This window comes from Sturnira hondurensis, unplaced genomic scaffold (assembly GCF_014824575.4).
Source record: "Sturnira hondurensis isolate 20B ecotype Veracruz unplaced genomic scaffold, ASM1482457v3 Scaffold0013994, whole genome shotgun sequence".
Taxonomy (NCBI): domain Eukaryota; kingdom Metazoa; phylum Chordata; class Mammalia; order Chiroptera; family Phyllostomidae; genus Sturnira; species Sturnira hondurensis.
Genome location: NW_028086625.1, coordinates 1,131,663 through 1,147,632, shown reverse-complemented (window position 1 = coordinate 1,147,632; position 15,970 = coordinate 1,131,663). Strand labels below are relative to the sequence as shown.

The window sequence follows — 15,970 nt, the reverse complement described above, 5'->3', positions numbered from 1 at the left end:
TCGCGAGAAGAGAGCTCGCGCGGGCGTGGCCGAGAACGCGTAGCCTATTGGCCGCACCCCACCTCGAGCAGTGCCCTCGCGGACCAACCGGCGAGCCGTGACCGAACCCCTCCCGCCACTCCGCTCTGTCCGAAGGCGGGTGCTCGCCAGCCGCTACTGTAGCGTGCGTCTGGGCGGTGGCGTCGGAAGCTGCTGCCGAGGTTGTTGGGTGCCCTGCCGGTCCGCCGTTGTGTCTGTCACGCCATTAGCCAATCCCGTTGTCAGCCAGCCAGCCAGACCCGGGCAGGGGGTTGGGGGGCCGGAAATCCTTCGTTCTGTCAGACCCCCAGTTACCACCGTCAGGCATCCCATCACCACATTTTAACCCCAAGCAGGCCACGACACACACACCCCCCATGATGGACCAGGACCAGCTTGCTGCTCAGTCTCAAAATCTGACCGGACTCAAATCACACAAAGGGTCAGTCATGACAACTGCATAGTCAGACCCCACCCGTGATTCACACCATCGGTCACCAGCAACAGCCATTCATGGCCCTCCCCACCAGAGGCAAGTCCCTAAAGATGGACATGCAGTGCTTACTAACAGCCACACTGCTAGTCAAGTCAGCCTGCCTGTCACTGCCTGTGAGGATCCTTTCCTCATTAGCAGTCACACCAGTAGCGGTTTCTCCTGCTACCCTTGTCCAGGCACCTGCTCTGAATCCCCCTAGGGAAGTTATATCAGGCCTGCTCAGGAAGCCCCAGTCACCACCCATGCCCTCAGGCAGACTGCAATTAGGTCAGGCCTGTCTGGAATTGTCAACCTTTCATGTAGCCGGGGTCAGGCAGTCACACTATCCACCATCACTTGTCAACGGCTATCATTCCAACCATTATCAGATAGTTTATTCCCTCAGAGCAAATAGTCACAGCAACAAAAGGTACCGTTAAGCCTCCGCATCACCTGTCAGTGGCTAGCAGTCCGTCCTTTCTCAGGGAAGCATACCCCCCCACCATTGGACAGTACCCTCTAAACCAGGTGTGTCAGACTCATTTTCACTGGGAGCCACGTCAGCCTTGCTGTTGCCTTCAAAGGGCCGAATGTAACTTTAGAACTGTATAAATGTAACTACTCCTTAACAGTTAAGCGAGAGCTTGGCACTGCTGCCTGGTAGAAACAAGGTGCTAGGTTGGATAATACAAGGTGAAGGGCCAGATTCGGCCCACAGGCCTTGTGTTTGCCATCTGTGCTCTAAATCATCAGGGCAGCTGTGATTATAACATAGTACAGCTATAGAGTCAAGCAGGTGCAATGCACTTTCAGTTGGTCAATTGGCCTGTGACTCATTCTGTCTGCCCCCTCATATTGCCAGTCAGCCAGGTAGCTGTACTCAGCGTCCAACTGAGCACATGATCTGTCAAGCATACTGTGATTTGGTCAATGCAGACAGCTGTCTATCAGGGTGCCTATCAGAGAGCCATAGATCTGTCCATCCATCAGTTAGCCTGAAATCCCCTCAGGGTAACCCTCCTTTACATATCATTAGGCAGCAGTAGCATCCAGACACTCCCTTGGACTAGGTGTGATTCCTAGCAATCGTCATCCATCCACAGCATCCTGCCAACCATGGGTCAGGGGTTAGGGAGCATGTCAATCCCTCAGGAAGCTTCTGGTCTTCTACACTGTCAGACTACCGGCCCCAGTTAGTCCAAGGCAGGCTGTAATTGTTAGGTATTCAGTACCACACAGCATCAGGAAAACTCACTGTCAGTTCCTGAAACTGCCCCTCTCCTTGTCAGTCCATGAGTTATGTAGTCAACCAAACAGTTATACAGTTAACCAAATGGTTAGTCTGTCTGCTTGTCTGTCAGTCCAGTGGTGAGCTGTTTGGAGAACTGACAGCCCCTCCTTGCCATGCGTGGAACAGTCAGCAGCATAAGTCCCACCATGGATTCCCCTTCTCTCCCTTATTCCTTCTAGAACATGCTAGTCCTCATGTGTCCCCAGTCTCCTGGGGCAGGCAGGACCCTCCCATTCTTGGGTGTCCAAGAGATCTGTCCAACCCACAGGAGTGGTTTAAAGCATGACCTTTAAAAAAAATTAATATTGTAATATATTGTTAAAGGAATTTTAAAAGGAAAAAACTCCCTAAACACAATGTTTCCCTGTTCCTTTCCAGTTTTTTCTATATATACATGTCCAAAGTAAATATTCTATTTATACACATATAAATATATAGGTTTTTATTACAGTTTACATTCAATGTTATTTTGTATTAGTTTCAGGTGTACAGCACAGTGGTCAGACAATCATACACCTCACAAAGTGCTCCCCCAATATTTCCTGTACCCACCCGGCACCACACACACACAGCTATTACAATATTATTGACCATATTCTCTATGCTGTACTTTACATCCCCATGACTATTTTGTAACTACCTACTTATACTTCTCAATTCCTTCACTTTTTCATCCTGTTCCTCAAGCCCCTTCCCCTCTGGCAATCATCAGTCTGGTCTCTGCATCTATGAGTCTGTTTTAATTTTGTTTGTTCATTTATTTTGTTCTTTAGATTACAAATATAAGTGAAATCATATAGTATTTGTCTTTCTCTGATTGACTTATTTCACTTAGCATAATACCCTCTAGGTCCATCCATGCTGTCACAAATGGTAAGGTTTTATCATTTTATGGCTGAGTAATATTTCATTGTATATATGTACCACCACTTCTTTGTCCACTTGTTTATTAATTGGCATGTGGGTTGCTTCCATAGCTGGGCTATTGTAAACAACGCTGCAAATGGACATCAAGGTGTGTATATTCTTTCGAATTAGTGTTTTGGGCTCCTTTGGTATCTATCAGAAGTAGAATCACTGAGTAATAGGCAGTTCCATTTTTTATTTTTTTGAGGACCCTCCGTACTCTTTTCCATAGTGGCTACACCGGTCTGCATTCCCACTAAACAGTGCACCAGGGTTCCCTTTTCTCTACATCCTGGCTAACATCTATTGTTTGTTGGTTTATGGATAATAGCCATTCTGACAGGTATGGGGTGATATTGTGGTTTTGCTTTGCATTTCTCTCATGATTAGTGATGTTGAACATCTTTTCTTATGTCTATTGGCTATTCGTATGTACTCCTTGGAGACATGTCTATTCAGGTCCTCCACCTATTTTTAAATTGGATTGTTTGGGTTTATTGGTGTTGAGTTGTGTGTGTTCTTTATAAATTTTAGATATTAATCCCTTATTGGATGGATCAAAGCATGACCTCTTTCAGTTTGAACCTGGAGGGGTGATGTGGGGTTTTGAGGGGAGTATCCCTTGGCCCTCCCCAGACAGTATAGGGGAGTTGGTAAAGGCCTACATTCTGGTAGTCTGATGACCTGAGTTCAAATCACAACTCCTCCATAAACTAAATTGTGTGGATTTAGGCAGACTCTTCATCTGCAGAACCTGAGATGAGTGACTTTGGAGTAGGCTCTCCCACTTACCTGGTAATGAATCTTTCAAAAGCACTAGCACCTTTTCAGGAGACCTCCCTCTTATTACTCTGTCCTACTCCGAGCCACTGGTCTGTTCATTCAGCATTAATTTAGTGCCTAGTGTGTACCTTGCCTAGTCTAGTGCTAGAACCAAAACAGGGTTTTATCTGCTCCAAGCTGCACAAGTTTCACCTGTTTTAATGTAAACCTCATATTGGAGTGTAGCACACATACAGAGAGTACACAGACCACGGGTGATTGGTGGAGTGACTTTTCACCAGCAAATATACACGTGGAACCAGAACACAGGTTAAAGAACAGCATAGCCAGGCAGGGCACCAGAAGCATTCAATTTTTTAACATCTCTGAAATCAGGCTGCATCTCTTAAAAGCACTGCTGGGTCATATAATTCAATTGGCGGCACTTTTTTGTCTTTCTTAGTGATACATAAAATAATCATGTATTTTATAATTAATGGTGACTCAGGATCAGTGACAGCCAATAATAACATCAGCAGCAGGAACGTTTATAGATGCCTACAAGGAGCCAGGCACCTAGATCTGCATTTACTTTAATTCTGGCTACAGCCTATGACATAAACATTTTCATCCTCATTTTATTTTTTTATTTTTTTAAATATTTTATTTATTTATCTTTAGAGGGGAAGGGAAGGAGAGAGGAAGAGAAACATCAATGTATGGTTGCTTCTCGTGCATCCCCTGCTGGGCACTGGCTCCTGCCGGGAACTGGCCTGCAACCCAGGTATGTGCCCTGACTGGGAATCGAACCGCGATCGTGTGGTTCGCAAGCCGGTGCTCAATCCACTGAGCTACACCAGCCAGGGCTCATGCTCGTTTTAAAGACTGAAAAAACTGCTCTGGCTGGTGTGGCTCAGTGGATTGAGAACCAGCCTGCAAACCAAGGGGTCGCTGATTCGATTTCCAGTCAGGGCATGTGCCTGAGTTGCAGGCCAGATCAGGCCCCCAGTGGGGGGCATGGGAGAGGCAACCACACATTGATGTTTCTCTTCCTCTCTTTCTCCTTCCCTTCCCCCTTTCTAAAAATAAATTAATAAAATATTTTTTAAAAAGACTGAAAAAACTGAGGCTCAGAGAAGTTAAGCCACTTGCCCATAGTCAATTCTTTTACCCAAGGCGTGTGCCTGCCCTAGCCAGGGCTACTGGGTATTCAGAGGTAGTGTGATGTAAGGTCTTTTCTAAAACAAAGCCCGTCCAAGGGGTCCCAGAACACTGGATTTCTAGGGCTTCATTGGGGGTTAGGGGGTGAGTTGGGAGGGGGTAAGTAGTATGACAAGACCTTCCTAGAGTCAGGGCAGGCTCTCACCCGAGGAATGAATGGCTCTGCTTCTCTTCTGCATCACATGCATCAGGGCACCCACCAGCCCCTCGGAGCTCTGACTAGAGTCAGTGCTTGTTCTGAGGACCTGGCCTGGGTGGGATGAGAAGTGGAGTGGGGAGGGAAGAATAGTAAAAGAATTAAACGGAACCTGAGACTCCCTCCTTCTCCAGCTTCTCCAGCTGTCAAGGAATTCTTACGGGGCAAAGCCAGCTCCCATTCCCCATACCTGCAACCTCACTACCCTAACTGCCCCCACTGCCTTCTTCCACTAACCCTCCAACCTGCACCCCAGTGGTTCCACCCCTACTGCTCTTGCAGATGAAAGAAGCCTGCCCTCTCTGGAATCTCCCTCACCTTGGTCTTTCTCCCCTCCTCCTTCTCTAAAGGTAGGCTCTCTGAGACCTTTAATCCACCAGATTTCAGAAATGCAAAGGTGCAGACACCTTGACTCTAGGCTTTAATGTACAACAGTTTCTAATTACTTCATAGGAAATGCTTTAAATACCAGGGGCAGTTTTGAGTTGCTCTTTTTTTCTGGAGAGCAAGTCTTCCAGGAGAAGGAGGGGTGACCCAGTAGGATCCCGGTTGGCAATCTGTTACGTATTGTCACTCTCATTGTAGAGATAAGGAAACTGAGACTCAGAGGTGTAGCATCTTGTCCGGGTTCTAGAGCAGATCTATTTGATTAGTCTTTGCCTCTTCCATTGCCATTGGCCAAGACCTGGTTTACACTGGGAACTGGGCAGAACCCAATTTTAATCCCCTCCCAACTGAGAGGGGATTCTGCCCATTAGGATCCTATGTGAATTGTGTGCATGGAGAACTGGGAAATCTAACCATCGAGAACTCTCTCAACTAGTACTGTGTGGATTGAACAGTTTTTAAAAATAAATAAGTGAATGAGTAAATAACTCTCCCATTCATTTACCACACCCAGCCTCATGCCAAGCTTTTCCCCACTTCAGGGCCTTTGCACTAGCTGTTTCCTCAGCCTGGAATGCCCTTCCCCCAAATATTCACCTGGTTGACTCCTCTCTCTCTAGGTTTAGCATAACTGTCACTTCCCCTCCAAGTGGCTTTCCCTGAACACTTTATGTGAATGTCATTTCCCCATGGCACGTAGCACTTATCATGATATGTAACTATCTTTTGCTTCTATTTGATTCTTTCTTGTCTGTCTCCTCTTTAGAATGTCAGCACCTAGAATGTCAGCCCCACTAAAGCAAGAATTTTTGTCGATTTTTTTCCACTGCTTTATCCCCAGACTCTAAAGTAGTGCCTGGCAATAAATGTTTGCTAAAACAAACAAAAAAAAATGACACAATATAGAGAACAGGCTGACAGTGACCAGAGGGGAGAGGGGAAGGATTTCAGGGGAAAGGGGGAAGAGTTTGCAGGAACAAATATGAAGGACACATGGGCAAAAACTAGGGGGGCTGGAAATGGGAGGGAGGTGGGGAGCACGGGTGGGGGTGGGCTGGGATGGGAGTAAAAGACAGAAAACTCTACCTGAATACCAATTAAAATTTAAAAAAGAAAGAGAAAAAAACAGCACAAGGAAACAAAGAAATACAGGCTAAATGACTGAGCAAACAAATGAATAAATGAATGTATATGTATAAAGCTCAGTAAATGAAAGGAGATAGATGAATAAAAGGGACTCTGGGAGAAAAGGACCCCAAATACCCACATTTGAAATATAAATGAACTGAAATTTAGAGGAACAAAAAGACAGTTATTTTATTTTTGTTTTAAAATCCTTGACTGAGAACTGAGAAATTTTGTATAAAAAGCGCCATTGCTAAGGCAACTGGGGGCCAGTGAGAGATAACAGCATTGGAGGGGTTGGTGGGGAAGAAATGAGCCTTGGGGGCCTGGAAGCCGAGAGAGGAAGGCAGCAAGCAGCAGCTGCCTGTGGATCAGGTGCAGAACAGGTGGGGATCGTGGCCACTTAATCGTCCCATTCATCATCCTCATCGTCATCTCCGGCCTGGTCCTCCCCTTCGTCTAGAGAGGGACAGAAAGAGTGGAACTCAAATGGGCAGGAGAGTTCACAAGCCCTGGAGAGGGGGTTTCCCAGGGTCTGAGAAGTTGGGTCTCAGGGTCCTGGGGGCCTGAGGTTTCCTGCTAGGAAATCAGATCTGGGGCCTATGCATTAGATAAAGATGGGGCCCCCTCAAAGGAGGGAGAAATAGGGTTTCTGTTTGGGACAAGACAGAGATTATAGTTGGGGTCTGGGTTCTAGTTGGAGTTGGAGTTAATATTACTGTCAAGAATGTGTGCTTAGCCCTGGCTGGTATAGCTCAGTGGATTGAGCGCAGGCCTGTGAAGCAGAGTATTGCGGTTCGATTCCCAGTCAGGGCACATGCCTGGGTTGCAGGCCAATTCCCGGCAGGGGACATATGAGAGGCAACCATACATTGATATTTCTCTCCCTCTCTCCTTTCCTTCCCCTCTAAAGATAAATAAATAAAATCTTAAAAAAAAAGAATGTGTGCTTAGTTGGGATATTATTGTTACACAAAAGATTAACATTAACAGGTTTGTCACTTAATGGGGTGAATTTATTTATCTGTTTGTTTGTTTAAATTTTTATTTATTTACTTTTTAGAGAGAGAGGAAGGGAGGGAGGAAAAGAGAGATACACCAATGTGAGAGAGACATATCGCTAGCCTGCCTCTCGCACACCTCCAACCAGGGAACCCGGCCCGCAACCCAGGCAGGTGCCCTGACTGGGAATTGAACTGGTGACCCTGTGGTTCGCAAGCCACTGCTCAATCCACTGAGCCACACCAGCCAGGGCTATTTATTTATTTTATTTTTATTTATTAATTTTTAGAGAGAGAGAAAGACAGAAAGAGAAAGAGAAAGAAAACCATCCATTCGTTGTTCCCCTCATTTATGCACTCATTGGTTGATTCTTGTATTTATGTGCCCTGACCAGGGATGGAACCCACAACCTTGGGCATATAGGGACAACACTCTAACCAGCGGAGCTACCTGGCCAGAGCTGGGGTGAATTTAAATATTATTACCAAGTGTAGAGTAAATTACAATATTATTGTTTCATAGTGGGTTAGCCTTAATATTGTGGACACATAATGGTGTTGATGATAATATCCGTGTCAAAAGATATGAGGCTCATTACAATGTTGTCATATAATGGATTCATGTTAATCTTGTGAACGCACTCTGGGGTTCATGTTAATAGTATTATCAAAGTTGGGGTTAATTATATCATTGTCACATAACAGGTTGAGTTTCATATTATCCTCATGTAATTGACAATATTGTTGACACACTAGGGGATTCCTGTTAACATTATTGCAAAAAGATGGAATTAGTTCCAATATTATCACATAATGAATTAGTGTTAATCTGTTGATGCATGGAGTTAGGGTTAATATTACTGTCAAAGATGGGATTCTTTTTAATATTATCATCACATAGTGAGCTAATGTTAACACGACTGAACAAATAAGATTAATGTTAATAGTGTGGACATAGCTTGTCATTCATGTTAACATTATTGTCAAAGACAGAGTTGATTATAGTATTGTTACATAATGACAATGTTAACATTGTCAAAAAGGAGACTGATACAAGATTCATGTTATCACTACCATCAACAGATGGGGCAAATGTTACTACTGATGGAGACTGTTGCGGTTGTTTGCGGGCCAATGCTAGCTCTGGGAAACAGGGTCACTGTCCTGGCAGGATGGGCTTTAGAGAGAGCAGCTCTCAGGTGGCAAGGAAGGGCAGGCTCTCACCCGAGGAATGAATGGCTCTGCTCCTCTTCTGCATCACGTGCATCAGGGCACCCACCAGCCCCTCGGAGCTCTGAGGTGGCGGCTGCAGCGCTGAACTCTCTGAGGCCCCAGGGGTCTGCAGCAAGCAGGGTACAGCACAGAGGGCTCAGAGTCTATGAGAGCACTACTCCCCACCCTTTCCAGTCCCCTTCAAGGCTCCAAGCCCACCTCTCTGCATTAACCTCCCAACCCTATCACTGAACCCCAAAAGCCTGGGACCCCCATCAGTCTCAGCCCCAGCACCATAATAACATCCTGACTTGTACGGTACACCCCAGAGTCCCAGACCCCCAGTCCTTCATCCTGCTGGTCCTCACCTTGTTCAGCTGAATTCCCTGTCGGATTTGATCCAAAAGAGCCCCCCGACCTCCACCAGGGGCCAGGCCCCCCATAGGCCCCAGAGAAGGAGGGACTGGGGGAGGGACTGGTCCATCCCCAGAGCTGGGTGGTGGTGGTGGTGGCGGGGGTGGTGGCGGTGGTGGTGGTGGTGGTGGCAGGGGTGGACCCCCAACTCCAGGGGGCGGAGGGGGTGGTGGCCCAGAACGTCCTGTGGCTGGAGGGGGTGGTGGTGGAGGGCCCCCTCGTCCTGGAAGTGGGGGTCCCCGGGGAGTTGGTGGGGGCGGTGCACCTCCCAAAGGTACAGGGGGCAGTGGACCAGAACGACCCTTGTTACTCCCCACAGAAGGGGGCCGGGGAGGCTGGTTCCCTCCTCGGGATGGCGGTGGGGGCGGTGGAAGCGGCTCTGAGGAGGGAAAATAACACAGCTATTATTAGAGAAACAAGCCTGTTTCTCTCATTCGTAAAATAGGTACCCAACTGACCAACTCCCCATTCAAGCAGTAGAGAGGTTTCCACAAGGACTGAGCAACTGGTGTATCTTTTGGACGTCAGCTACCAGGGTTGGAAAAGAAGCAGGTGTCCAGAAGGAGGGACTCACCCTGGCGCCTCATCTGCTTCCTCACAGCTTCCAGCCCACCCTGATCCTCAATGAAGTCATAGATAAGTTTGGAGGTCTCAGCATCAGTGAGCTGGGCCTCACTGATTCCCGCCCTAGAAAACAGGCTCCGCAGATCCGGGTCTAGGTTGTTCACCTGCCCAGGAGGGAAAAGTCAGGGGCAGGGTGGGTGAATAAGGTGGAGGGGGAAGGGGTACAGGTTATTGCGTCAACCCCAGGGAGGGATCTGAAGGAGTGTGGGAAGGGTGGGGTAGGTCTGATTGCTGGACTGTGGAAGGGTAGGTGAAAGTTGAATGGGGTCCAGGGGACTTTGGAGTTACTCACGTCAAATCCATTCTGGGGGTCCCACCCTACATGGCTGACATGTCTAGGGGAGATGAGGAGACCCCAGTGAAGCCCCACTGCCCTTCCTTCCCTCCCTTCCTAGTAAGCCCTCCTTGCCCTTTCCAGCCAGGTGGGACTCTGAAGGGCCAGAATTAATTAAATGAGCCGTAAGTGAATGAATGAGTGAATGAGCAAGAGCAGTAGTTATGGAATTAGGAGGGGCCCATAGTTTGTGGTGCCCATCTGTCCATTTCATCCCTTTTCTCACTGTTTATCCATCCATTCATTCGTCCACCTAGCCAATCACATTCACCTGAAGACCATTGATTTGCCATATATTTGTCTCTCCACTTATTTGCCCACACACATCTGTTTACCCATTTGTCCACCAATCTGTCCTCTCACACACTTGTCCACCCACCTATCCATCGACCTGTGTGCCCATGTTTCCATCCATCCACTCATTTGTCTCCATTCAACCACACACTTCTGTCCATTTATCCATTGAACTGTTCATTCATCCACATATCTGGCCACCTATCCATCCCCATCCACCTTGTCTGTGAACCAATCAGCCTATATATCCATCTGTCCACACACTCATTCACTCACCCATCCTTCTATCTACCCACTTGCCATTTACCTATCCATCCATCCATCCAACCACCTATCCATTTATTCTCCAACCCACCCATTCATTTATTCATTTCATTCATTCATCTATCCATCTACCCACCCATCTATCCATCTACCAGCCCACCCAGGTTAGGACCAGAGTGAGACAAGTAAGCTGCCTAGGGTTCAAAATTAAAGGAGGCACTCACTCTCAGAGTCATGAATTAATTGCACTTGCATGACCCTGAAACTGACTGTGTCTGTAAATTTTGCAGCCTTCGAGCCTCCCTTGCCTCTCCTTAGTTTTGGCCTTGTACCCACCCACCCATCCACTCGTGCCCATCCATCCATCTGCCCATCCTTCCATCCACTTAGCTCTCCCCCTGTCCACCTGTTCATCTGCCTCCCTCCCAGGGGTCTGTGGGCCTGCTGGAGAAAGGTTCTCACTTGAATCCACTAGGTGCACCAATATCAGCTTTTCTGATCTTTTTCTTCCCTGAGCGTTTCTTATCAGCTGGGCCAGGCCCAGGTGCGGGGAGCCCACGGTATCGTGAACTTGTGATGTCCGGGTTCTGGATGTCCACTGTTACTAGCCCCAGGGATGGCGGGCCAGCTGCTGGGCCTGTGGGGAAAATAGGGTGACTAAACCATTGACCCACTTACCTACCAACCAAAGCATAGGGGCAGGAGACAGGAAGACTGCTGGGGAAATCTGTGGGTGTGTTTGATGGTCACGGAGGTAGTAGGTGAGTGATCCAGGGAGAGGTTATGGAGAAGCAGATGGGCGATTCCCACAAATCATTCATATATTTCATTCACTAATTCATTTGTTCATTCACTCATGCTTATCACTTAAGTAGTGACTCATTTATTCACTGGCTCATTAACTAATTACTTTGTTAAATTATTTGTTGACTGATTCATTCATTCAATCATTGCTTTCTTTACTGATTGAACAATTTTTCAAGATTTTATTTATTAATTTTTAGAGAGTGGGGGAAAGAAGGGAGAGAAGAGGGAGAGAAACACCAATGTGTGAAAAATCGGTTGCTTCTTGCATGCCGCCAATTGGAGACCTGGCCCAAAACCTAGGCATGCGTGCCCTGACCAGGAATCGAACCAACAACCTTTCAGTCTGAGACCAGCGCTCAATCTGCTGAGTCACACCAGCCAGGGCTGATTAAAATTTTATGTCACTTTTTTTCATTTGTTTAACTATTCAGTTCATTCAATCATTCACTCATTCTTTAATTGACTGAATCATCCCTCTGTTCATTCATCCACTTTATCCACATACCAATTTGTCTATGCATCTATATATCTATCCCTATTTTGATCCTCCCATCAATTCATTCCCTTACTCAACCATCTATCCACCACCATTACATCCACTCACACATCCATCCAACCACCTACCCATTCATTCACCCACTTATTTCTGCACCCACCAAATTACTCCTCCACCCACCCACTCCCCACCTTCCTGTCTAAAGAAGAATTAGCACTCACCCCCTTGGTCTCCACTCGGGGGCGGGGGCAGGGGTGGGAGCCCTCCTCTTCTCTCTGGGAAAATGAAATGGGTAGAGAGCTCTGACAATCCTGTCACAGGTCCCTGGGCTAGCCCCTTATTACTCCTACTTACACTAAAGGACTCACCTTCACTAGCTGGTGCTGGTGGTGGGGGTAGATGGCGTCTGTCTGTGGAGAGACAGGTAGACTAGGAACCAGAACCATGAGAAGGGCTTTTACAGCACCTCACTCTTGCACTCACCTCCACTTTGCCTCTGATTCCTTTTTTGTATCTTCTCCTGCACCAGGGTCTGGAAGGCCTTGGCCTCGCCCTCGTTTGCAAAGTTCAGCCCCACTTGGCAGTCCTGTGCACACCTTAGGATCAGCAGCCTTCCAAGCCCCCCATACATTTTCCATCTTTCCCCACACCCCAACTGAGGTCCAGGGGTTGGGTGGTCACTTACATCTCCAGCAAAGGTGTGGAAGAAGGGGGTAGGAGTGGAGTAAACCAGTTGTGAGTACAGCTCCTGCTCCCAGAGCAGCCGGCCTGCCTGGAGAGGTGGGGAACACAATGGCACTGAGGCATGCCCTGGGTGGCAAGTCTTTGTTATCTGGGTAGGGAGCATGGTGTCCACATTTGGGGCCCCAGGATCTGATTTGGATATTTCTAACTCAGCATCCAAGAGTTGGGTGTCTAGGGGTCGGATGTGGAGAGATTTGTTACAGTATGGGAGTTGGACACCACAGTAAGGAATTTGGATTTGGGGTTCGTGGCCATAGATGTGGGATTTGGGGGCTTGAATCTGAGGGTTTTGGACTTCAGTCCTGAGAAACTCAGCCCATTCCATACTCCACCCCACATTCCCTCTTCATTTGGGCAGGCAGGACTCCAGTATTGGGAGTTGGGATTGAGATTTGAAGTTCAGATATACAGACTTGGAAGTTTGGGGGGAGGGAGGGTTCAGCCAACATCTGTGTAATTTGAGGTTTGTGGAACAGAGTTATGGCTTAGGAGTTCAGTCAGTATTTCATGGCTCTGGGATCCTGATGTGGTTATGCTGGTTCACCTTTATGGGTTTAGAAGGGTGAATTTGGGGTATGTGCCTGCAGAGTTCAGGTTGGGGGTTTGTAGAACAGATTCAGGAATTCTGGAATCCATGCTATGGGGTTAGAGGGGTAGATTTGGAGTTCAAGTCTCAATGGCATATTTAGGTTTGGGATTTCGGGAACAGATTTATGATTTCGGAGCTAAGTAAACATCTGTAGTTCAGGAGTTTTGATGGGGAATTTCTGGGGCTCAAAATGCCGAATTCAGAATAGATTTGAGTTTCCGGTAAAAATATAGTTAACTCATTTTTTAGTTTGTGGGACACATTAGACTTAGGCGGTATCCTAATATGTGGAGGGTACAGACATTCACATGGAGACTCCAGGGTCAGCCATTGCAGACTTAGAAGGGCAAACCAGAGTTTGATGTCTGGATGAAGTCTTTGGTTCCGGGGCCCAGTGGTTCACTGATCTGCCTGAGGGTTCAGGGCTATGGACACAGATCTAGGTTTGCAGGTTGAAAATGGGTTTGCATGTGCAGTGGGGGGCAGGGATCACCTGAGGACTATAAAGGCGGATGAAGTAGGATTTCTGGGGGTTATCCTTCACGAAGCACACAGCCCCACAATGCTCCTTGGTCCAGCGCTCAGCTCCAGGGGGCACCGCCAGGTACAGCTGAACAACTGCAGTGGCCAGTGTCTGGGAGGGGAAAGCAGGGCTTAGTGGAGTCTGGCTGAGGCAACCAGAGGGTCTGGGAGATAGACTTGGTCCTTCCTTGCCCATGGCTGTTGTGACCCCAAAGGAAGAGCCACAGCCAGGGAGACAGTGGATAGACATGAAGATCTTCCTGGTATTGGTGGATGAGGGTAAGTGGATTCTAGGGCAGGAGATGATGGAGAGGGAAAAGAGGAGGGGAAAGGGGAAGAAAGAGGAGGAGAATGGGGAAGATGAGGAGAGAGGAAGGGGAGGAAAGAAGGAGAGGGAGAGGATTCGAAAAAGGAGGAGGAGGTAGAGGAGAGGAAAAGGAGGAAAGGGAGAAAGACAGGGAGGGGCAGGAGGTCCCCAGCTCACCCAGCATTTTCTTCCCAGCATGTCGAAGAGTCGCTGGTTCTCCTGGTCCTGGAGGAGGGTGGAGGGTATGTTCTGCTGAACTGCTAGTGCTCCTCGGCCCCCAGGTCTGCCTCCCGCGGGGCCCCCGCTCATGGTGCCTCCTGCCCTTGTCCTCTCCAGCTAGTCTCTGGGTGCAGGGTAAGAAGAGGAACTTCCGCAGTGAGCAGGGGAACAGGAAGTGCAAAAAACCACAAGAGAAACAAGTCCTCCAGAGGCCCCTCGGTGGGCCTGGGCTCCTCCTCCCTAGGACAGGCTTGGACCCTCTGCCCTCAGACTGGGACCCTCCTCCATTTGACTGGTTAGACCCATCTTTTGGACCAATTCATGTACTGTTCCTTCTTTCTTACTCTCTGGGGCCCACCTCCCTCCGACTGGCTGAGATCCTGCTCCCTCTGATTGTTCGGTAGCAAGAGCTGGGCCTCTACAGCACTTCGGTAGGGCGTTCTGCCATGACTGGGAGCAGTCATGGGGCTGAGAGGCCTCCTTTCTCCTCAAAGTATCCAGTTAGCCAGGGCCTGAGGTGGAAAGCCCCCAGTGCCGAAGGATTACAGTCCTAAAACTTTTCTTTTAAGTACACAGTGAGTGCTGAGTGCCTGGGATTCCCATCCTTCTCCTGAGACCCCAACAACCCGGCTCACTTCCCCATCCCTTACCCTTGCCTTCCCACAGCTCCCAAATTACTTTCTGCTTATCATCACCTCTTTTTTTCCAAGAAAGGAATGCCTAAACAACATCTTGTTTCATTTTATTGCTTTTAAACTTTTAAAGTTTCTTCTCTTCAGAGACTTGCTTTCTCCCCCCTCGACATTTTGTTTTTATCTAACATTCATGCAGCCCTGAGTATGTGTGCCAGGCACTGTTCTGACCCCTTTGTAAATAGGGGTCACTCACTTAAATCCTCATAACAGCCTGTGGGACACAGACAATTACCATGTCCGTTTGACAGAGGGAAATGAAGGAACGACGTGCAGAGTGGTTAAGTGATCTTCCCATTAGCTCCCAGACAGCAAGTGGGAGAGCCCAGATTGCACGCCGGGCTGGCTAGGCGCAGAGGGCGCACTCTTCATCACTATGCTCCACACCTTCCCTTTGCCTGTTACTGAGACTTGTATTTGCCTGCAATGGTAGTTCATTTTGACAGCTATATAGTGTGACTGCGCAACTTGTTTATTCATATTCTCCTGCTAACAGCTGTTTCTGGCTGCTGCTGTTGGGAGCAAAACTGCTGTGTTCACTCCTGTCCACATTAACTGGCCCACACAGGCATGCACACTCTCAGGAGAGGAGTCAGGAAGTTGTAAGATTTGCATATCTCTAACTTCACCAGATAATGCTGAACTGTGTCCCCAAGTGAATGCTAGCTCAGTCCCTGCCTGCCCTTCCCCGGGTCTCGGTCTCCCATTTGGGGACACAAAGCTCTCAGGCACACATAGAGCAGGCTGGGGGAGCTGAGCATGTCTGGAATGTGACAGATTCCTGGGTACCTGAAGGGAAATAACACAACTCGAGGTGAGACTCACAGTGCTGCCTGGAAAGCTGGTTGGCTTCCCAGGCCGGTAGGTTCAAAGATTCTCTCCTAAGCCTGGGCTCAAAGCCCCTTCCCGTGTGGCAATTCCAACCTCTATCCCACTCCTCCTCCACCCTCACAACTCAGCTCATGCTGACCCAACTCACCAGGCAATTTCCTACCTCCAGGCTTAGGCCGCCTTCCAGCCTGTCCACGGGGGCAAGCCACTGCTTTTCCTCAAAAAAGCCATTGCGTTCG

General features: G+C 48.2%; 1 protein-coding gene across 1 annotated transcript; it reads right to left on the bottom strand.

Annotated features, from left to right (window-relative positions):
• Positions 1–6,547: 6,547 nt before the first annotated feature.
• WAS (WASP actin nucleation promoting factor) lies at positions 6,548–14,328 on the bottom strand. The gene is made up of 12 exons (XM_037062423.1): positions 14,167–14,328; positions 13,654–13,794; positions 12,513–12,599; positions 12,311–12,413; positions 12,196–12,237; positions 12,049–12,102; positions 10,987–11,161; positions 9,925–9,967; positions 9,583–9,736; positions 8,963–9,387; positions 8,607–8,721; positions 6,548–6,840 (listed from the first exon to the last, which is right to left on the bottom strand). Exons 1-12 carry the CDS (start codon positions 14,296–14,298, stop codon positions 6,785–6,787), a joined length of 1,527 nt encoding a protein of 508 aa, XP_036918318.1. The 5' UTR covers positions 14,299–14,328; the 3' UTR covers positions 6,548–6,784.
• Positions 14,329–15,970: the final 1,642 nt, after the last annotated feature.